This window comes from Leptosomus discolor, chromosome 3 (assembly GCF_034619465.1).
Source record: "Leptosomus discolor isolate bLepDis1 chromosome 3, bLepDis1.hap2, whole genome shotgun sequence".
NCBI classification, from domain to species: Eukaryota; Metazoa; Chordata; class Aves; order Leptosomiformes; family Leptosomidae; genus Leptosomus; species Leptosomus discolor.
The window spans coordinates 55,136,719-55,154,512 of NC_141393.1; the positions used below are offsets into that span (position 1 = coordinate 55,136,719).

A 17,794-nucleotide genomic window follows, 5' to 3' on the forward strand; every position below is an offset into this window, starting at 1 on the left:
AAAATATAGTTTTAAAGCAAACACAATTTTCCTTTTTGTGTGTGTAAATTAGTTAGATGAAAGAAGCAAGAGTGAATACAGAATTTTTAAAACAAACCACAACAAAACACAACCACATATGACCCAGTAAAAAATGGGTCATACCAACCCCTGTTGCCAACTTCACTGCAATTAATGGAGCCACATCAATATACTTGGACTGAGTATAATATTGTCTAAATATACTCAAATTCTAAACAATATTGCCTTAAAGTTGTTTCTTTTTCAATGTTAATTTTCCAAGCATACTTTGCTGATGTCTTTGGATGTAGATGGACGGGTTATGGGAAACATTTGCTACTGTTTCAAGGGCTTACTGCCTTCAGTAACCCTATTGACAGTAAGTGTTTGGAGGAACATGTCTTTAATTAGCATTATAAATAATTGCCAACTACATTTTTGTTCTAGGAAGCAGAGAAAAGTTGATTTGAAATTAATTCCAATCTAGGAATTTTTTTCTTTTTTCTGTACTTCAGAGATACAGATTGAAGAATGGTCCTCACTCAGAAATTAATGACAACCTCTTTATAAATTATTTTCCAGGTCATTTCACTGAGTATTTTGCAGGTATTTCATTTCATTCCTTGACAACTGACCCAAAACTTTGAGCTAGGTTACTTGGGAGATAGGCATTGGTTTTGGTGTCCTTGGTTAAAAAAAAAAAAAAAAAAAGTTATTTTCCTAGCCTGTAATCCTTCCTCATATACCAGTGAAAAGTCCCTCCCAGCTCTCACCTTTTTTCTTTACAATGGCATTTTGGCCTTATTAGGATCAGAAGCAAAACATCCATATCCTTATAAATTAGAAAATGTTTAATAAGAATGAGCTTGAACAAATTTTTATTATAATGAAAGGATTAAGGTGCATGATAGCATTAATATTTAGGAAAAATTAAACAAAATTGCTTTTTATCTGCTGCAAACTACATTAAATATTTAATATGCCACATTATAGGGGCACCATTTCAACAACAGGTATGACAGCCTTCATGTTATGAACCTTTATTTCAGTGGTTCAAACTTAGTTGGAAAACTTCTGAAAGCTAAATTTAACATTATGTGCAGGTTTTCTAGGCAGTTAGAGCTGAAACAAGTTTCCAAACCTCAGCAGGTCTATAGCAGAAAATCGTGCAAACAGTGGGTCTAAAGAGGCTGTCTCTTGTGGGCTTTACTGACCCAGCACATGGTTTATTTAGAAGGGAGCATCGAGTTTAATTGTTCTGGAGCTTCTGGGAAGCCTTTTTGTTGCTTTGTTTGGAGTGTCTGGCTATATTTTTAGACAGCTTTAAAACACACACTAAAAAAAAGTCATGCAAGTATTCTGAGGTGATAGAAAGGTAATTTTTTCAGTAATCTAGTGGCACGTAAGTTCTACATAAATATTCTGAGACGCAAATTCTAGCTCTCAGATTAGAATAAGTGAATATAAATATTCCTTTATATCTAAAAAGATGTGCTAAATCCTGCTAGGAGCACTAATATGCTTCTGAAACAAAGCAAACAATTTTCTACACTCTGCAGGCCTGGAAACTTTCAAGCTTTCTCTAGGAGTTCAAAAAAATAAATCTCTGGGGGAGATTCCAAATAAGTAATTACCCAAACCAAGCTGGACCTGCTTACAGCCAGGCTATGTACTGGACTGAATTTTTAGGTAATAATGCAACATTATAATGTAGTAAATTTGGTAGTAGATTTTTATTGCTTTCAGATCACTGAACTGAGAAGCAAACAGAATGAAAATATTCTGAGTTTGCTCCAGAGCTGATTCTTACAATGACCTTGGAAAAAAAAAAATAAAATCTATTATCCTTCACCTTTATCTCTCCTTCTCTAAAATGTGATAATAAACACTAGTTAAGCATTGTATTTCTATCTTGGGATGGGACTCTGAGCAGAAGACAACATGACATTATAACCACCTTGGTTGAGCTGGCTGAATTCCTGAAATCAGCCCTCTCCTACTCAATCCCCCATAAAAACCCAAGCAGAATTAGCCTAACTCTTCAAACCCATCAAGGTCTCATTAGTTACATTTAAATCCCTCCTTCTACCTCAGTTGGCTTTCATTTTATCCAGCCAAGGCAATTAGTTTCATCTGTATACATATCCTAGGCAACTATTAGTTATTTGGAGAGCACTGTAAGAGGTTCAGCCCCGTTGCGCAATCCAAGTGTGGTACCACCATTTGAAGCAGCAGTCATTTAATTTTTTTCCTTCCTCTACTTGGAGAAGTCTTCTTTACTGAATAAAAAGAGATTCCTCCTTTCCAATCAAAAGCTTCACGATTAGCTTATTATTATTGTGCAACTGAATACATGACTTCAACTCCAGAGTACTCCTGAATTTTCATGCCTGTAATATAATGTACTTGTTTTCAAGGCACTGTTTTCTGAAGTTTATATCTCACATTCAAGGAAATACAACATGAAACAGGAGGAGAGAAGCCAAACAATGTCAAAGATGCAGCAGTCGCTACTAGTTTCCAGACTTTCTGACTCTGGCCTATGTAGTCACGTTTAGATAAGCCACAAAAATTTATATTTCACTATTTTCCAGTCTTATATATTGGAAAAAAAAAAAAAAAAAAAGAAAAAAAAAAAAGAATAATTGACTATCTCTTCAAAACCACAGCTGTTTGGTTTGAAATTAAGCCAGAAGATGTCTGGCACAGCCCTGCAGAATGTGAAGGTAAAAAATGAGTACTGCTCAATAACTCTGGAAGTTTGAGTCTCATTTACCCCTAGTACAGTAAAAAGACACTATATTTTAATAAAGTTTGCCTAAAGCATATTTTTAAACTTTTTAAGCTTGATTGTATTGTGTTACTAAGTGTCAGTGAGTTTTGTGACATTTTAAATTGTTTACAATTTACAGAGCAAAAATGTTTGGATACCAACATACAAAATGAGTACAGAAGTGTATTTTGAATTTAGAACTCAAAATATTAATATCTGTACTTAAAGGTGAATCTTAAAAAAGATATTCCAATAAATAGCTTTTATTGAGGCATTAGTGACCAATAACTTCTCATGCATGTGGCTCATGCTGTCAGGCAGAATGTATGAGTGATACTTGTAAATGTTGTCTGTGAATATACACACCACTTGTGCATCTGCTATAAAGTATCAGAGCTTCACTTACCAGAAGGTTTTTTAAACCTTAATCCACATTTTCGGTGGCTTCAAGAGAAATAGCTTTTATTAATTACATGTTAAATTAAAGCTATAAACAGCCTTTATTTATGTTAGCACAAGATTCTGTCAGTGGATATATCTTTTTTTCATTGCAGTGTACTTTCAAAGAACTAAAACCTTACTTTAATAACGAATTTGGTTTTAAATTAAAATTGTGTTCTAACTTTCAAAACAAAGAGTAAAAACCTTCAGTTTCACTGTAAATATTAAGGTATTGAAATGCAAGGTTGTGCTAACAACATATATTTGGAGGGCAGAAACTCTACAAGCATGAAATCCCTCCTTCAAGAAAGGCAAACCAAAATTAAAACAAAAGAGTAACTCTTTTGAAATACATCCATGCAATTTTCACTGCCATCACTCTCCTTCCCACATGTACATGCTGCTTTGAGTGACTTGCTGGTTTGGTAGAGAATGGCTTTCCTTACCTGCAGAATTTCAGAGGAAACCACACAGTGGCAGTACTGTGAATGTAAATGCTCTGCTCAATTGTGTAGCAAAGTAAGAGTCCTTTAAGAACTAAAACCCATAACCAAGCATGGGAAACTGTGCAAGTTCACTGTTACTTTATAGGTGTTCACGGTGTTTCTATTGCACTAAGAGTGGAAGAAAAACATGCAGTCAACATGTAATTTATTTCCTTCTGTAATTTTAGTATCCAGAGGCCTTAGACACGGAGTTGGTCACATATTTCACTCCAGGCTACTATTTTCTCTCCATTTATATCCACTCTTCCGTTTCCTCTATTCAGATACATTTCTGAAGCCCAGCCTTTTAGTGTAAACTTGGAATTCCTTGCCAAAATAAAAGGAAAAGAAAACAAACTGAAGGAGCGTCCCACACACAAACATATACGTGCACACACACCCCCCAGACATCTATGATTCATCTATGCTATTGGTTTCTGTACTTTTATAGTACACACATACAAGTTGATGAGTATGAGAAATGACAAATCCAGAATGCTCTGTTCATTTTGACTGTACTGTGAGACTCTTGTTGAAGAATATAGCCACACAGATCACAGATGCTAACTTCTGATGCACGGGTATCTCACATTGGGGGGTGAGGGGGAATACTTCACAGTAGATCTGAAAGGAGAACTCTCTGTAGATCCCAGAGTTACAGAAATAGAAAAGCACAGAGTCTGACTCCTACACGCTGCTTTAAGACATCTTGAGTATTGACATGCACTCTACCATTTGCACCTGGCTTCTTTACCAGCAGACCTGCAGGTTAGTGTTCCCTTTCAGACTGATATCCAAACATCCCAGCCCATGCTTATGGAGATAATGGCAGCAAGCAGAGTTGTATCTGTTAAATACTTCAAAAGAAAAGCGACTGAAGTTTTCTTCTGTGTAACTGATGCCTCATATTTTTCTCCTCTTATTTCTGTGCTCCCAGTAAGACCCTTAGTTTGCAACTGCACAACAGTGGAAATTTCCTCCAGGTGATCATTTGATGGTCATTCTCGGTACATGAATAAAGGCCAAGATTGCATGCAGTTTACTGGTTTTAAAGCCTATGTGCTTTTCAGACAGAAATGCAACAGTTAACCACCTACACTCAAGGAACATAACATACAGCACTACAACACAAGGCTTTTATTTTTTTTTTTTAACTTATACAGAAAATTATATCAACTATTCCCACCTAAATCAGCTGCCCCTTCATTTCACCAGGTGCACAAACAGTATCTCCCCTTTTGTCCTCCTTTTAAAACAAGCATCAGACTTTTGCCTGCAGGGGTTAACACCCAGTGAATCTCAATGTTTCCTTCCCTGCTTACCTTAACTTACTTTGCTTTTAGCTACAGAAGCTGCTCCTGAAGGTAAAGCCCTTCTGACTGCAGCTGTAATTTTCTCCTTGCCAAGTCATTCCTCAAGTTCACATAGCCCAAATGAGCCAAACACTTTCCAAGCAGATCTGTACCACAATCTCTTCCACCAGCACCCCCAGCATAGTGACAGTCCCTCAGGAGAACCCAGGAAACTATGTTTAATAAAAAAACTACACACAAATATACATATGCTGCATGACTCCCTTCTCTGACTGAACGACATTTAAAAGACAACCATAAGAGCATGAAAATATCCAGTAGAGTAGCAGATGGGGAAAAATTCTTTTCCTTGTCAAAGCTAGATTAATATATCACTGTTGGTCTCAAAGCTATGAGGTACTGGTGCTTTTTAACTACACTGAGAAAAATTTTAGGAGAGGTTTTTATCAAATATTAAAAGGCATGGTAAATTATTTTAACTTGAATATTTCTCAGTTTCTTTCTACGGTGAATCTGTCCTTTTAAGTTGAATCTCTTTTTATCTTGAGCTGCAATGGCCTTTCCTATAAATTTGCTGAAGGGTATTACACACTTCTAATAAACTATTTTGAAAAATTCTTCACAGAATGAATACAGTATATTTTACAACAGCACCTGAAAAAGGCTGAGCAACAGTGAAGTCTTCAAACAAAAAGCTAACGCAAACACAATTTTCTTCCTCGATCTCAATAGCAATTCCCAATTTTGGAAGTCACTAATTTTTCCATTTGATATCATTTTACTGTGAGTCCAGCTACCCAGTGCAATTCCCTAATAAATTTACAACTAATCTCTAATAAAAACCTACTTCTTAATCTACTGATAGGACACTTTCTTTTCATTACTGTGCTTCTCATGACACAATTCTCTCAGCCACACTGTTTGTGGGTGGATGGCACCTGAGCAAACACCCACAACCCACTTACACACCTGTGGGCACCTCCAGAGGGCCAGGGCATGCTGGCAAGTCCTGGGCCGTCTCATCACCAGGGCCCACTATTTTCTTTCAGGGCTTGGAAGCATTGAGGAGGGGTGGCCTCCTTGTGCAAGAGCACAGAACAGGAAAATGAGGGAAGAAGACAGCAAAATAGCACAAGGCAAGCCAGGCAGCACCTGAGCGGTATGTGGCTTCGAACAAAGCACTCCAGCTGAAATAAATATTTTATAGTTTCTTTATCATCATCATCATTTTTAATAATTGCCGTGAACACCTCACTGTTAAAGATAAAAACAGCTAAATAACTCACAAGCTACTGGGGTTTGGGAGCTGGAAAAAATCCTTACCAGCCAGTACAAACAGAGCTCACCTCCTTCCTCAGTGCCTCCCACCTGTTGTAGGGGAGAGAGGCAGACACAAGAGTCTTTTTTTCAACTACCTGAACACCTGTAGCAAATATAATGTCCTGAGGATGGACACCTGCACTTCAGCTGCACAGCTCACCTGCAGCCCATCTGCACAACCATGCTGTGGGTCAGTCTAAGACCTGGGGAGTCCATTGCAGGTACTGGAGAGACTCTCCAGCCTGGCTGCCCAATGTCATGAGACCCTGGGCAGCCAAATACCAGACCCAAATTCCACCAACAGTTCTACTAAGTGGCAGAGAGGACACAGGCAGAGAAACCTGACTGTCTGAGAGCAGTAATGAAGGTGTTGTACTGTTCAAACCTATACTAATGGTTTACGGTTTCCAAAGGGATAATATTCCAGCCAAGAGCCAGCACCACCCAGCCCCCTTGCCCAGCACAGCCCTTCCCCTCCCCAGGAGCACTCTTATTTTCCAGAGGTGGGAAACTGTCAACTGAGAGCCCGGAGCCTCACCTTTCCATTACCCAGAGCATCTGACAGCCAGTTATCCTTATGCTGCCTGAGCAGCACCAGACAGGAAGATTGGAATTAGTATTTGCTGCCAAAAAATATTGGATACTTTCTAATCATACTATGAGAGCTCTTGCTATGTTTTCAATCTCAGAGATGCTTAATACAGCAAAGCAGGAAGATGAAGTTTCACTTCCAAGTTAGAACTCGATAATCCTACTTGAAGCAGTTGAAAAAACAAACTTTAGCCACTGCCTCAGAGATGCAGGAAAGATCTTCTCTCTGTTCTATTACCATTAAATTTTAATTCTCTCAAACCAGTGATATATCATACAGAAGTTAATTCATAACTTAACCCTAGTAGTCACAGCATAAAAATTAGGTGTTTATATTTGGGGTTTATATACAACTGTCGAATCCTATGAGACAAAGTTCAAGATACAGCACCTATTATTTTAATGTTCTGTTCCTGCATTATCACCTGCCATACCTATGTACTGGTTATTTTCGCTACAATTCTCAGTTTCCACAGTAGAGCACAATGTTTTTGTCTTCTATTTTATGTTCTGTTAAAAGAGAAATTGAACTCACTGCTTTGGTTTTTACCATGGCACTTCAAATTTAAGGCAGGTGCCTGATAACCATCTCACTTTTATCAAAGTTCAAAACCAATAGTTCCCATTACTTTTTCCTCTGCATCAAATATTTTTTTTTCACAGAAAATGAATAAAAACCTTGTTGTTAATGATTCAAACAAACATTTAAAAATATTAGGCTAGATATTTCAGCCCTAGCTTTACTTAGAATTGTATTTCTGATATATTGCACATCCTATGCTTTTATGTCATATGTAAATTTAAACAGTGCTATGTATTTCTAAAATCATATGTTGAAAGATCTTTAAAGTTGCAAGGCTAAGTGTAGGAAAGCCAAAATTTAACCTGACTGTGCTGCATCCTGGTGCATTCTCAATTATATTATGTCATAGGTTATTACATCTTGTTAAAGTCAACTTGTCTAGCACTTTTCAGACTATTAAAACATTCTTAAAGAGATCCTGCATTTTCTGATTACAGTTTTTGGCTCTTATTTGTGTAGTCTTGTGTTAACAGTCTGATTTTCAAGTATGTTTCTTGGTGACACTTAGCTTTGTCTGTGTAGGGCTCTTACTACTAAGTACTTACGGCTGATAAATGCCATTCTTAACAGAGGTGATTTTCATTCTGCTTCGCTCCATTAGTTCAAAGTACAAAATTGCAATGAAAAGCTGCAATGTCCTCTTGGTAGTTTGACTCTGCTTTGAGTTCAGTGCTGCCCATATTTATCTAACTTACAGGCTCATTTTGGGGGAAAAAGCCTCAATTTTGTATACTTCTTTTTAAACCTGCCAAGGTTAGGGACCCAGTTCTGTGAACACTTTTCATGCAATCAGTTCCACCAAATGCCCATCACCTGAGGAAAGAGAATGACCTGTTTCAGGATGGGATTTAATGCACAGCTCTGATCATATTTTGCAGCCATTAAACTCAATACCATGGACTGTAGTGGGAAAACCCCTACAATTCAGTTGTTTTAAACTGCCACAAAACCTCCCAACTGCAAATTTCATTGTGATTTGCACTGGTGATGGGGGAACTATTTTCAGGTAACTGCACTTTTTTAAGATTTTGAATTTCTTATCAGCACCCCAGTAATTAAGTATTTATAGATGACAAAAATGCACCTAGACAAAATAGACCCATTTGTTTCCTATGTGCTTCAAACCTTTCATGAATAAAGTAGTACCAAGGGTAACCTTTCATGAATACAACCTTAGGGATCACAGAGCGCCCTCAGCCAATGCAGAGAACTCATGTTGACAGAGTATATGGGAAACAGATTGAGGTATTAAAGCATATAGCCTCTGGTGTTTTAGATGTAAATACTATAACCATCAAATATTTAGACTCTTATGTAAGCAGTATGTCATTTTTTAAACAGTTACTGCTTGGAATAAATCTTTAAGGAGGGAATTTTCAGAAGTGCTCAGTATTGGCCTAACTTTGCTCTTACTCAAATCAATCATAAAATTTTCACAACTTTGGAGAAGGACTTTGACTGTTTATATGTTTCCACAGCACTAAGCACAATGAGTCTTGATCCTGGCTGGGGCCTTTTGACTCTGTTGTAATCTAAATAAATTGATTTATAGGAGATCAGTCAGATAAATGATGAGGAAACGCACACATACATATAAAATAGCTAGGGTTTTTAAATACTAGCTTAGCAGTCCTTTGGAGCTTATCATTATTTTCTTTTTGAAACCTAAAATTCATTTACCTTCTTTTATATTAATTTAATTTCCTTTTTATTAATTTTGCCCAGCATAATTCCATGCATCATAAATTTCCAGTAAAGTATCCAGTCAATAAAATTTAACTTTCTTTCTTGCCACAAACTAATCCCATTTAGTTTGCACAATAAACACGTTAGTTTTGTGATGTGATTCATACTTTGTATCAGCAGAATATAGCCTCTCTTCTATTTCCACAAAAGCTGTTGCTGATAAGAGTGATATGTAACCTACTCTATATTCCCAGGAATAACTACCTCTGCTGAACTGGGAAAGGGGAACAGAGTGCATTTCTTTTATGGTTCTGTAGAGTGGTTACATCTGTTTCTTTCGTTATTTCACAAGACTCACACAGACATTAATTTACCCAGGACTGACTTCAGAGGCAGTTATTTTACTTTCATATACATGCCAACCTCAAAAAATGTCTAAAAACATCTTGGTTTTTTCCAAAGAGCTAGAGTAAGACCAAGACAAAACTTCTCCTGCTTATCACTCAAAGTGGGATTTTAAAAGGTCAATACTGTAATGTCTTTTTCCCTATTTTCTCCAAATAAAATGCTATCAGTTATTGAAATGAAGACTGTGGCTCCACAGACAATCTCTAGGTATTTTCCTAACAGCTGCTACCCTCATTCCCTCGCCCCTCCTCCAGCCACTTATTCCCACCTCCCTCACTGCTCCTCCAGTTGGACCCATACAGCTGGTTTTGGATCGATGTGATGAAGCAGACCAAGACTAAATCCTTTTCTCTGAAAGTTTACATTTAACCTAGGCCAGCTCCCAGTTTGGTGATCCTATGCAGAGTTGTACTGGCACGAGGGAGGTAGCAGCTTTGAGAAGCCAGATCTGCACCTGGCAAAAACTGCATCCACGCACACCTGTGCCATTGGAAATATTTCTGAACCTCCAAAAGCATTCTCACCAGATCCCTCAGTAAAGCAAGAACAAGCACACATTTCATTGTAAAACTGGCAAAGAAACAAACTTCAGAGAGCCATAGTTATAAAACAGGCCAAGGAAGAAATCAGGTAAAGATTATTCATCTTCTTTACCTAAATTCAAGTGATGTTATCACTAACCCTAGCCCACTATATATTTTATAGTAAGAAATTCTAGTCTTTCAGATTAGCAAGCTATATATATATTTAGTGCTTTATTCTCAAACTGTTTCACCACAAATGACAGCTCATTTCACAAACAGCTTATCTTATGGCTAAAGATATATAAATACATACTAAAAATGCTGCTGAAAGTCTCTGAATGTATAATACAGCCTGGTAGACATGGTAGTGATTGTAACACTGCATTGTAGACACAAATGTTAAAGAAGCTTGGCAAGAATCAACACATTTTAGCTGCTCAAAATTCAGATTTTTCTCAGTCTTGTCCCCTTCTGATGAATGGAACATATGGCAGTATTGTTCATAAAACTTGCATTGCTTTTCTCAATGTCTACCAAAATTCCTCATCATGACAATATTTACCAAGATACATACAGATTAAAATTTGAATTAATTACCTAGAAATTTTTCTGTACTCTCAGGTTTACTGGAAAAGAAAAACACTTCAGAAGCAATGTGTTGCGAGTATGCGACAGTAGATGTTATAGCAACAGAGGTAGCAAAGTGCTTGCTGGGAAGGCAGCTATCCAGTTAAAAGCCAGCAATGCTGAGTGAGATAAAAGACAGGGAAGAAAGTAACTGCTTTGCCAAGAAGCAGTTTGAAATTTGGTATTATAAACAAAACACATGTAAATCTAGACATAAATCCTTTCTCATATGCTGAAGGCTCCATATTTTAGCTAGCATTATTACATTACATTACATTAAACAAACAATTCCTGAAACACAGCATCACAACTGTAGAACAGCCTTTAACCTTGTGTTCATCCACTCAAGAACCATGTTATTTATTATCCTTTATCCCTTAATTATGGAGACTTCACCTACTGCTCTCTGCTCATTTGAAATGCAGAATAAAATACAATGGATGTCTGAAGACTTAACAGGTGTCAACCAGATATTTGCCAGCTACCGCTGCTATTCTACTGGGAGGAGTTGCTGTTCTATAAATACTAATTAGAGTTTTGCACATGATCTTGCTGAAATACCTAAGGTGATGAGTGGCCAGTTGTTACTTTTAAAAGATTAGCACAATTTGAAAAGCTAATGTCCCCAATGAGGCAATGCTCACACTGAATAATCAAGAGTTATAGCTGTTCTCTGCCCAAAGGGAATATTTGCTCACTTCATCATTTGGAAAATCTGCTGCCTCTCAAACAACTCACTCTTCTATTTCACTTTGAAAAACTTGTAAAACTTCATGCAATCAATATAATAGTACCATATATGTACATAAACGGTCTTCCACTGCTATGCCCGCATGGTAGGTTTTATGAATAACTTCCAAGGACAGAGCTTTAAGTGTGAAATCATGATTAAGAAATTGCAACAAAATTAGGTTGCACTTAAACGGACAGGCAAGGAAGATGATTACAGGACAAACTGTATCAGCATAGCAAAAATTTAATTTCTTCAAATCCATCTCCCCTGAAATTCTTTACCTCCATAGAACAGGTCTCTATTGTAATAATTGAGTGTTTAATGTTTGTAGTTTTATTTTCATTATTGAGGAAAAACACCAACTCTCTAAAATCTTGGTGTAATACTCCTGAACAAACAGGTAATCTTAAGCAAAATCTCTAAGTGATCAAATGCAGCACATTCCACTGGCTTGAAATAAAATCTTGAGTTTCATATTGTCCAACTTGCTATGATGTACAACTGATGTAACATGGTATGACAAAATGTTGCATTTTTACATACGAGCTGTGATCCTTTGCAGTGAAATTGGACTGATGCAACTAACACAATGCCATACTATTTATCATCAATATAGCACTTCCACAAAAAAACCCACGGAAAAAAACGGGTAGAGGGACTCAGAACCTAACCTATTTAGTTTTTTTTTTATTTTGCTCCATACCTCCGGGAAAGAATATTCAGTAAATCCATCACCATGTATGGGGAAAATAGATATAATTTCAATCACAATTTATTATTGTTTTTTTTTCTTTTTAAAAAATAATCTTTTTCTTTAGCATGAAATCTGTTTTTTCCTTATCCTTCAGCATGCTGCTTCCTCTTTTTAAGTAGCTCATTACTGGAAATGTTTGGCCTTACTTCAGTAGAGAAGAATATGTCAACACCAGAACATTTGTGTCCACATAAAGTGCTTTGATGACCGTGATATACTCCATTTACATCAGTAACACTGATCTAAACCCCGATGCTGACTGCATTTAAAGATCTTACCCCACAGGGCAAGGGAATACAGGTCAAAAACGTTGATCTGTGTTTGACACACTCTCTGCTTCAAGAGCACTTGGCAGTGATTTGTTCCAGAGTCAAGAATGAAACTCACAAAATGTTGCAAAGCTCGGAGCCATGTTTGCATAACCACATTCAAAACAAACATTAAAATTCACAGTCTCTGGAGGCCAATCTGCTTTTGATACGCAGGATTTTGTGAGCAATATGGTCAAATTCTGTCCTGAATACAGTTGGAACTTTCTCATTTAAATCCGAGGGGCGTAACTCGGGCTTGAATATCTGTTATTAACGGGAGTAGCGTACCTACATCTCTCAAACGCAAAAAGGAAAATAGACACACTTTATCACCCTAAAACTCAAACCTGAGTTATGTATGACACAGCATTGTTTCTATCAGTGTGGTCAGAAGAAGGAAGTTGGGAGAATTTCAGTATGGATTACATGCCTCCTCAGGCAGGCACAATAATGATGAGTTCCTCAAATATTTAGTACAGAAGAGTTCAGACATGAAGGACTGAGCTCTGTTACAGAATATTTGAGACCATGGCTTCTGGTAATCTTCCTTTTAACTTGATTTTAAAACCTTTTGTGTTTCTTCAACTTTTTGTAATTAATATAGCATTTTCTAATTTAATGTAATTAATCTGCAAACCTGCTATGCTGACTTACATCTTAATATAAGATGGAGAGTTCCAACAGTTTCCTTCCACAATTCTGAATCCTGAGTACGCTCATGTAAACCTTAGCAGTTTTGCAGCATTGAATGACACTGTGTCGCTTACTAGACTAATATATACAAAGCATCAAACAGGATCAAATCAACGCAGCTGGATATTTCCCTGTTCGTGCTCAAGTACCACAACTGCCTGTGTGCTGCATTAGCAACTGCACGTACTAGTAAATCCTATATCAGCAAACAGAGAAAATTTTGTTTACAGGTTTCACTAGAATGCCATGGGAACAGATACAGAGGTAATTGTAAAAGGCATAACCCAAATGGAAGACAGCTCTAATAGAAAGCATATACTTGAAAATAATGTATGTGTTTTCCCACTTGGAAAACACACGCGTAACTACTATTAATATCAAGACAGAAAATTATACTGCATAGACCCCAATATCACTAAGGTCCCTGAAAACAGTATGAATTAATGTGCATCTTCAAAGTACAGTAAGATGTTTTCATACACAGAGTATTAGAAAAAAAAAATTCATTAATAGAATAACGGTCTTTTTAAAGAAAAAAATTATAGCTAGAATTTCTGAAACAGGATTAAAGTATGGTAGTATCCCTGTACAAGGAAGCTGCTCAGCACCTGCTGCCTACACTGTGCCTGGCTCCAGGCAATGTTATTCATTCCTGTCTTTCATGGGAGCAAAATACATCCCCTAAAAATATAAAACACAAAAATAAATAGATCTCCGGGGAAATGGAAGAGAAATCTGCTTTTAAAATAGTGAAGGAGCCTATATGTTCTAGAAAAAGCCCATTTTGCATTGTTTTGTAAGATCTACACTTTAATTTGAAACCAAAGTAAGGCATAAAATTTGTATGAAAGCAATATCTGATTTATAAATAAACTTAACACACTATATACTTAGCTGCAAATACCAGACCCCAATGAGAGGAGGAAAAGGTTTTGAAAGGTGGTTAAAGTATGACTGATAAATGTGGCACTGAAATGCCCCAAAAGATTTTTCTGAAGTTAAATAGTAAACACAATTAACATGACTTTTGCTACAAAAACACTAAACACAATGGATTTTTTAAATTAATTTTCAATGTTATTATGTGCTTCTATTGAGCTGGAATTGACTCCATCCAGTAACTGTACTGTGAGACAGCTCTTCTGTCCATATGACCTTACCATCTAGATAAAAAAACAAATAGCCATTATGCTGGTCATATGAAGAGGAAACCATACATGACAATGATCTTATGATCACCAAAAGCTAACATCCTGTGGGTGGAAATTTTGTGACAGTTGAAGTATTTAAGATAGATATATTTATAAGGCTCAGACAACGTGCAGCTTGATCAAATGTATTATTAATTAACCAATAAAAAGTAGCAACTGTAAAGGCTTACAAGAATATATTACTGTACACTTATGGCCTAACCTCACTATCCATATTCAAACAAGTCTCCTAGCTAAAGGCAAATCATATAATTCTTGGCAGTCTTGCATGCATTAGGACTTGTTAGATTTACATATTATTATTATTCACAGTAGACCTTTCATTACATTTGCTTTGAGAAAATGTACCATCTATAAGGGTATTCGTGTGTTTCATCTGGGCATGCCTTTCTGTGTTGTACATACTGTGTAGCTTACAACCAGGTTGTTTGGCCTCTTCTGTCTTAGATAAAGCAGACCAGACTCCTCACTGACTTGAGGTCAAAACACATGGCAGAGCTCACATTATTCCACTAAACTCCAATCACCCCAAAACAGGGAGAACAAATCTAAACAGCCTTCCAGAACCAGTCCAGACCCAGTCCATCTCCCATCTATTTTGCAGGCTTTGTTTGGAGACTGCTAGATGACACAGGCCAAAACTTGACCAGGGACTGTCCTAACAGTTGGACAGTGAGGATGCCACTGAAAAATAATTTGGCCTGAGCCCTGATTGTTCAGTTTGCTTGAATGGACATAACTTCAGTCATGCTACTTGAAACAAGGCACTACAACACACCCCATCACACCACACCACACCATCACAGCAAAGCTAGAAGGGACCTCCAGACTTCATGCTATCTGTCTGCTCCAAAGAGAACCTGTCCGCACAACACTGGTTTTGCATCAAAATTCTCTCCTACTCTTACAAAAAGGTGCACCTGACCCATAAGGTCTTTGCCACAAGAAAGTGCCAAGTAAACCACTTTTGTCTCATTAAGCAAGCCTTTGAACGGATAACTTACCATTTTGGTCTGCTTGTGGATTTCACCATTGGAGCCATCCCATCTCTATAGAGGCTTTTTGTTTTACTGAAGTTAACGACATTAAATATTACTCTCTGGGGGGGAAAAAAAAAAAGAAAAGAAAAGAAAAGAGGTCAGTATAAATTATGAAAGAGTTTATATGTGTATTGCATGTTCCAGCTGCAGAAAAATATACACAGAAAATATATGGAATAGATGTGTATCTTATGAATTATTGTTACCCTCCAAAGGTCTCAGACAATGGATACTTTGCCTGTTCCTAGCATTTTAACAGTCAATGATTTTTTTCACTGCAGCCATATACATGGAATGTATGTTTTGAATTTAGTATGCTGACTTTTCAGTAGGTATCCTAGCCATAGAAACAAATAGGTTACTCAAATCTGAAAACAGAAGAGCAAGTCTAGTTTGCTGCAGTTAGTGTTAGAGGGTTGGTGGAAAACTAGGAGACAGGGTAGCAGTCCTCATGAAAACCTTCCAACTGCTTTATAGAATTATAGAATAGAATCACAGAATTGTTTAGTTTGGAAAAGACCTTTAAGATCATCGAGTCCAACTGTTAACCTGTCACTGCCAAGTACACCACTAAACCATGTCCCTAAGTGCCACATCTACACGTCTTTTAAATACCTCCAAGGGTGGTGACTCGACAACTTCATTGGACAGCCTGTTCCAGTGTTTGACAACACTTTTGGTGAAGAAATTTTTCCTAATATCCAATCTAAACCTCCACTGGCACAACTTGAGGCCTTTCCCTCTTGGCCTATCACTTGTTACTTGGGAGGAGAGACCGATCCCCACCCTACTACAACCTCCTTTCAGGTGGCTGTTGAGAGTGATAAGGTCTCCTCTCAGCCTCCTCTTCTCCAGACTAAACAACCCCCAGTTCCCTCAGCCACTCCTCGTAAGCCTTGTGCTCCAGACCCTTCACCAGCTTCATTGCCCTTCTCTGGACACACTCCAGGACCTCAATGTCTTTCGCATAGTGAGGGGCCCAAAACTGCACACAGTATTCGAGGTATAGACTCACCATTACTAAGTACAGGGGGATGATCACTTCCCTACTGCTGCTGGCCACACAATTTCTGATATAGGCCAGGATGCTGTTGGCCTTCTTGGCCACCTGGGCACACCGCTGGCTCATATTTAGCCAGGTGTTGATGAAACCCCAGGTCCTTTTCTGCTGGGTAGCTCTCCAGCCACTCTTTCCAAGACTGTAGCGCTGCACGGGGTTGTTGTGACCCAAGTGCAGCACCTGGCACTTGGTCTTGTTGAACCTCATCCAATTGGCCTCGGCCCATCAATCCAGCCTGTCCAGATCCCTCTGCAGAGCCCTCCTACCCTCGAGCAGATCAACACTCCCACCCAATTCAGTGTCATCTACAAACTTACTGAGGGAGCACTCAATCCCTTCATCCAGGTCATTGATAAATATATTAAACAGAACTGGCCCCCATACTGAGCCCTGGGGGACACTGGTTGTGACTGGTCACCAACTGGATTGAATTCCATTCACCACCACTCTTTAGGTTCAGCCATCCAGCCAGTTTTTTACACAGCAAAGTGTACACCCATCCAAGCCATGAGTAGCAAGTTTCTCCAGGAGAACGCTTCATCTCTTAAAGCTTCTTAGTTTCTTCATTCAACCTGCCTAGGCCTCACACAGGAGCAGGAAAAATCAAAGATTTTTTAATTTTCTTTCCCCAAAGAACGTAATTTTCTCTTCAATTCCCTTGGCAAAAGGAAGAATTTTCCTCTGAAAAAACTGTACAAGATACCTACACAGTAAAAATTGCACACAACCATATTCATTTGACTATGATAGAGAAGAAGAAAAGAGTCCAATTCTGATCTTAGTTTACACTAATAATTTCAGGGAAACTGTAGCTGATATTTAACGATTCAAAGGAAGAGCAAAATCCAGATCTTTACTGGCAATGGACTGACAATGAAAGCAAATTTGTGCTAGGGGAAGAGAAGAGAAAACAGAGACAAAACCTTCTTCCTGTTAAATGCAGTATACCTGGTTTCTCATATCCTTTTGATACCCAACATTAATGCACACAGAAAAACCAAAATATGAAGACTGAATTAATTTGGATATAATATTCCAGGATATGCTAATACATTCCGTTTGTATCTGTCTTTAAATTTCTTTTCCACAGGTATCAGTGAAGACAGACCACTAAAAATTATATTTGCCCCTAGGCATTCACACATTTGTTTTTAGAACAAACTATTGTAATACTTACACTCTTAAATAATGGTTCATGAGAAGTCTGAAAATTAAATGGCCACTGTTTGAAATTAAACAAC

The 17,794-nt window shown here is 37.6% G+C and overlaps 1 protein-coding gene across 1 annotated transcript in view; it reads right to left on the minus strand.

Moving 5' to 3' along the window:
- LOC104345166 (BEN domain-containing protein 5) overlaps window positions 1–17,794 on the minus strand; it is a 628,288-nt gene that overhangs the window by 357,785 nt on the left and 252,709 nt on the right. The window contains exon 4 of the mRNA XM_086462164.1: window positions 15,458–15,552. Within this exon, the coding sequence (XP_086318290.1) occupies window positions 15,458–15,552 (95 nt within the window). The remainder of the gene's footprint in view (window positions 1–15,457; window positions 15,553–17,794) is intronic.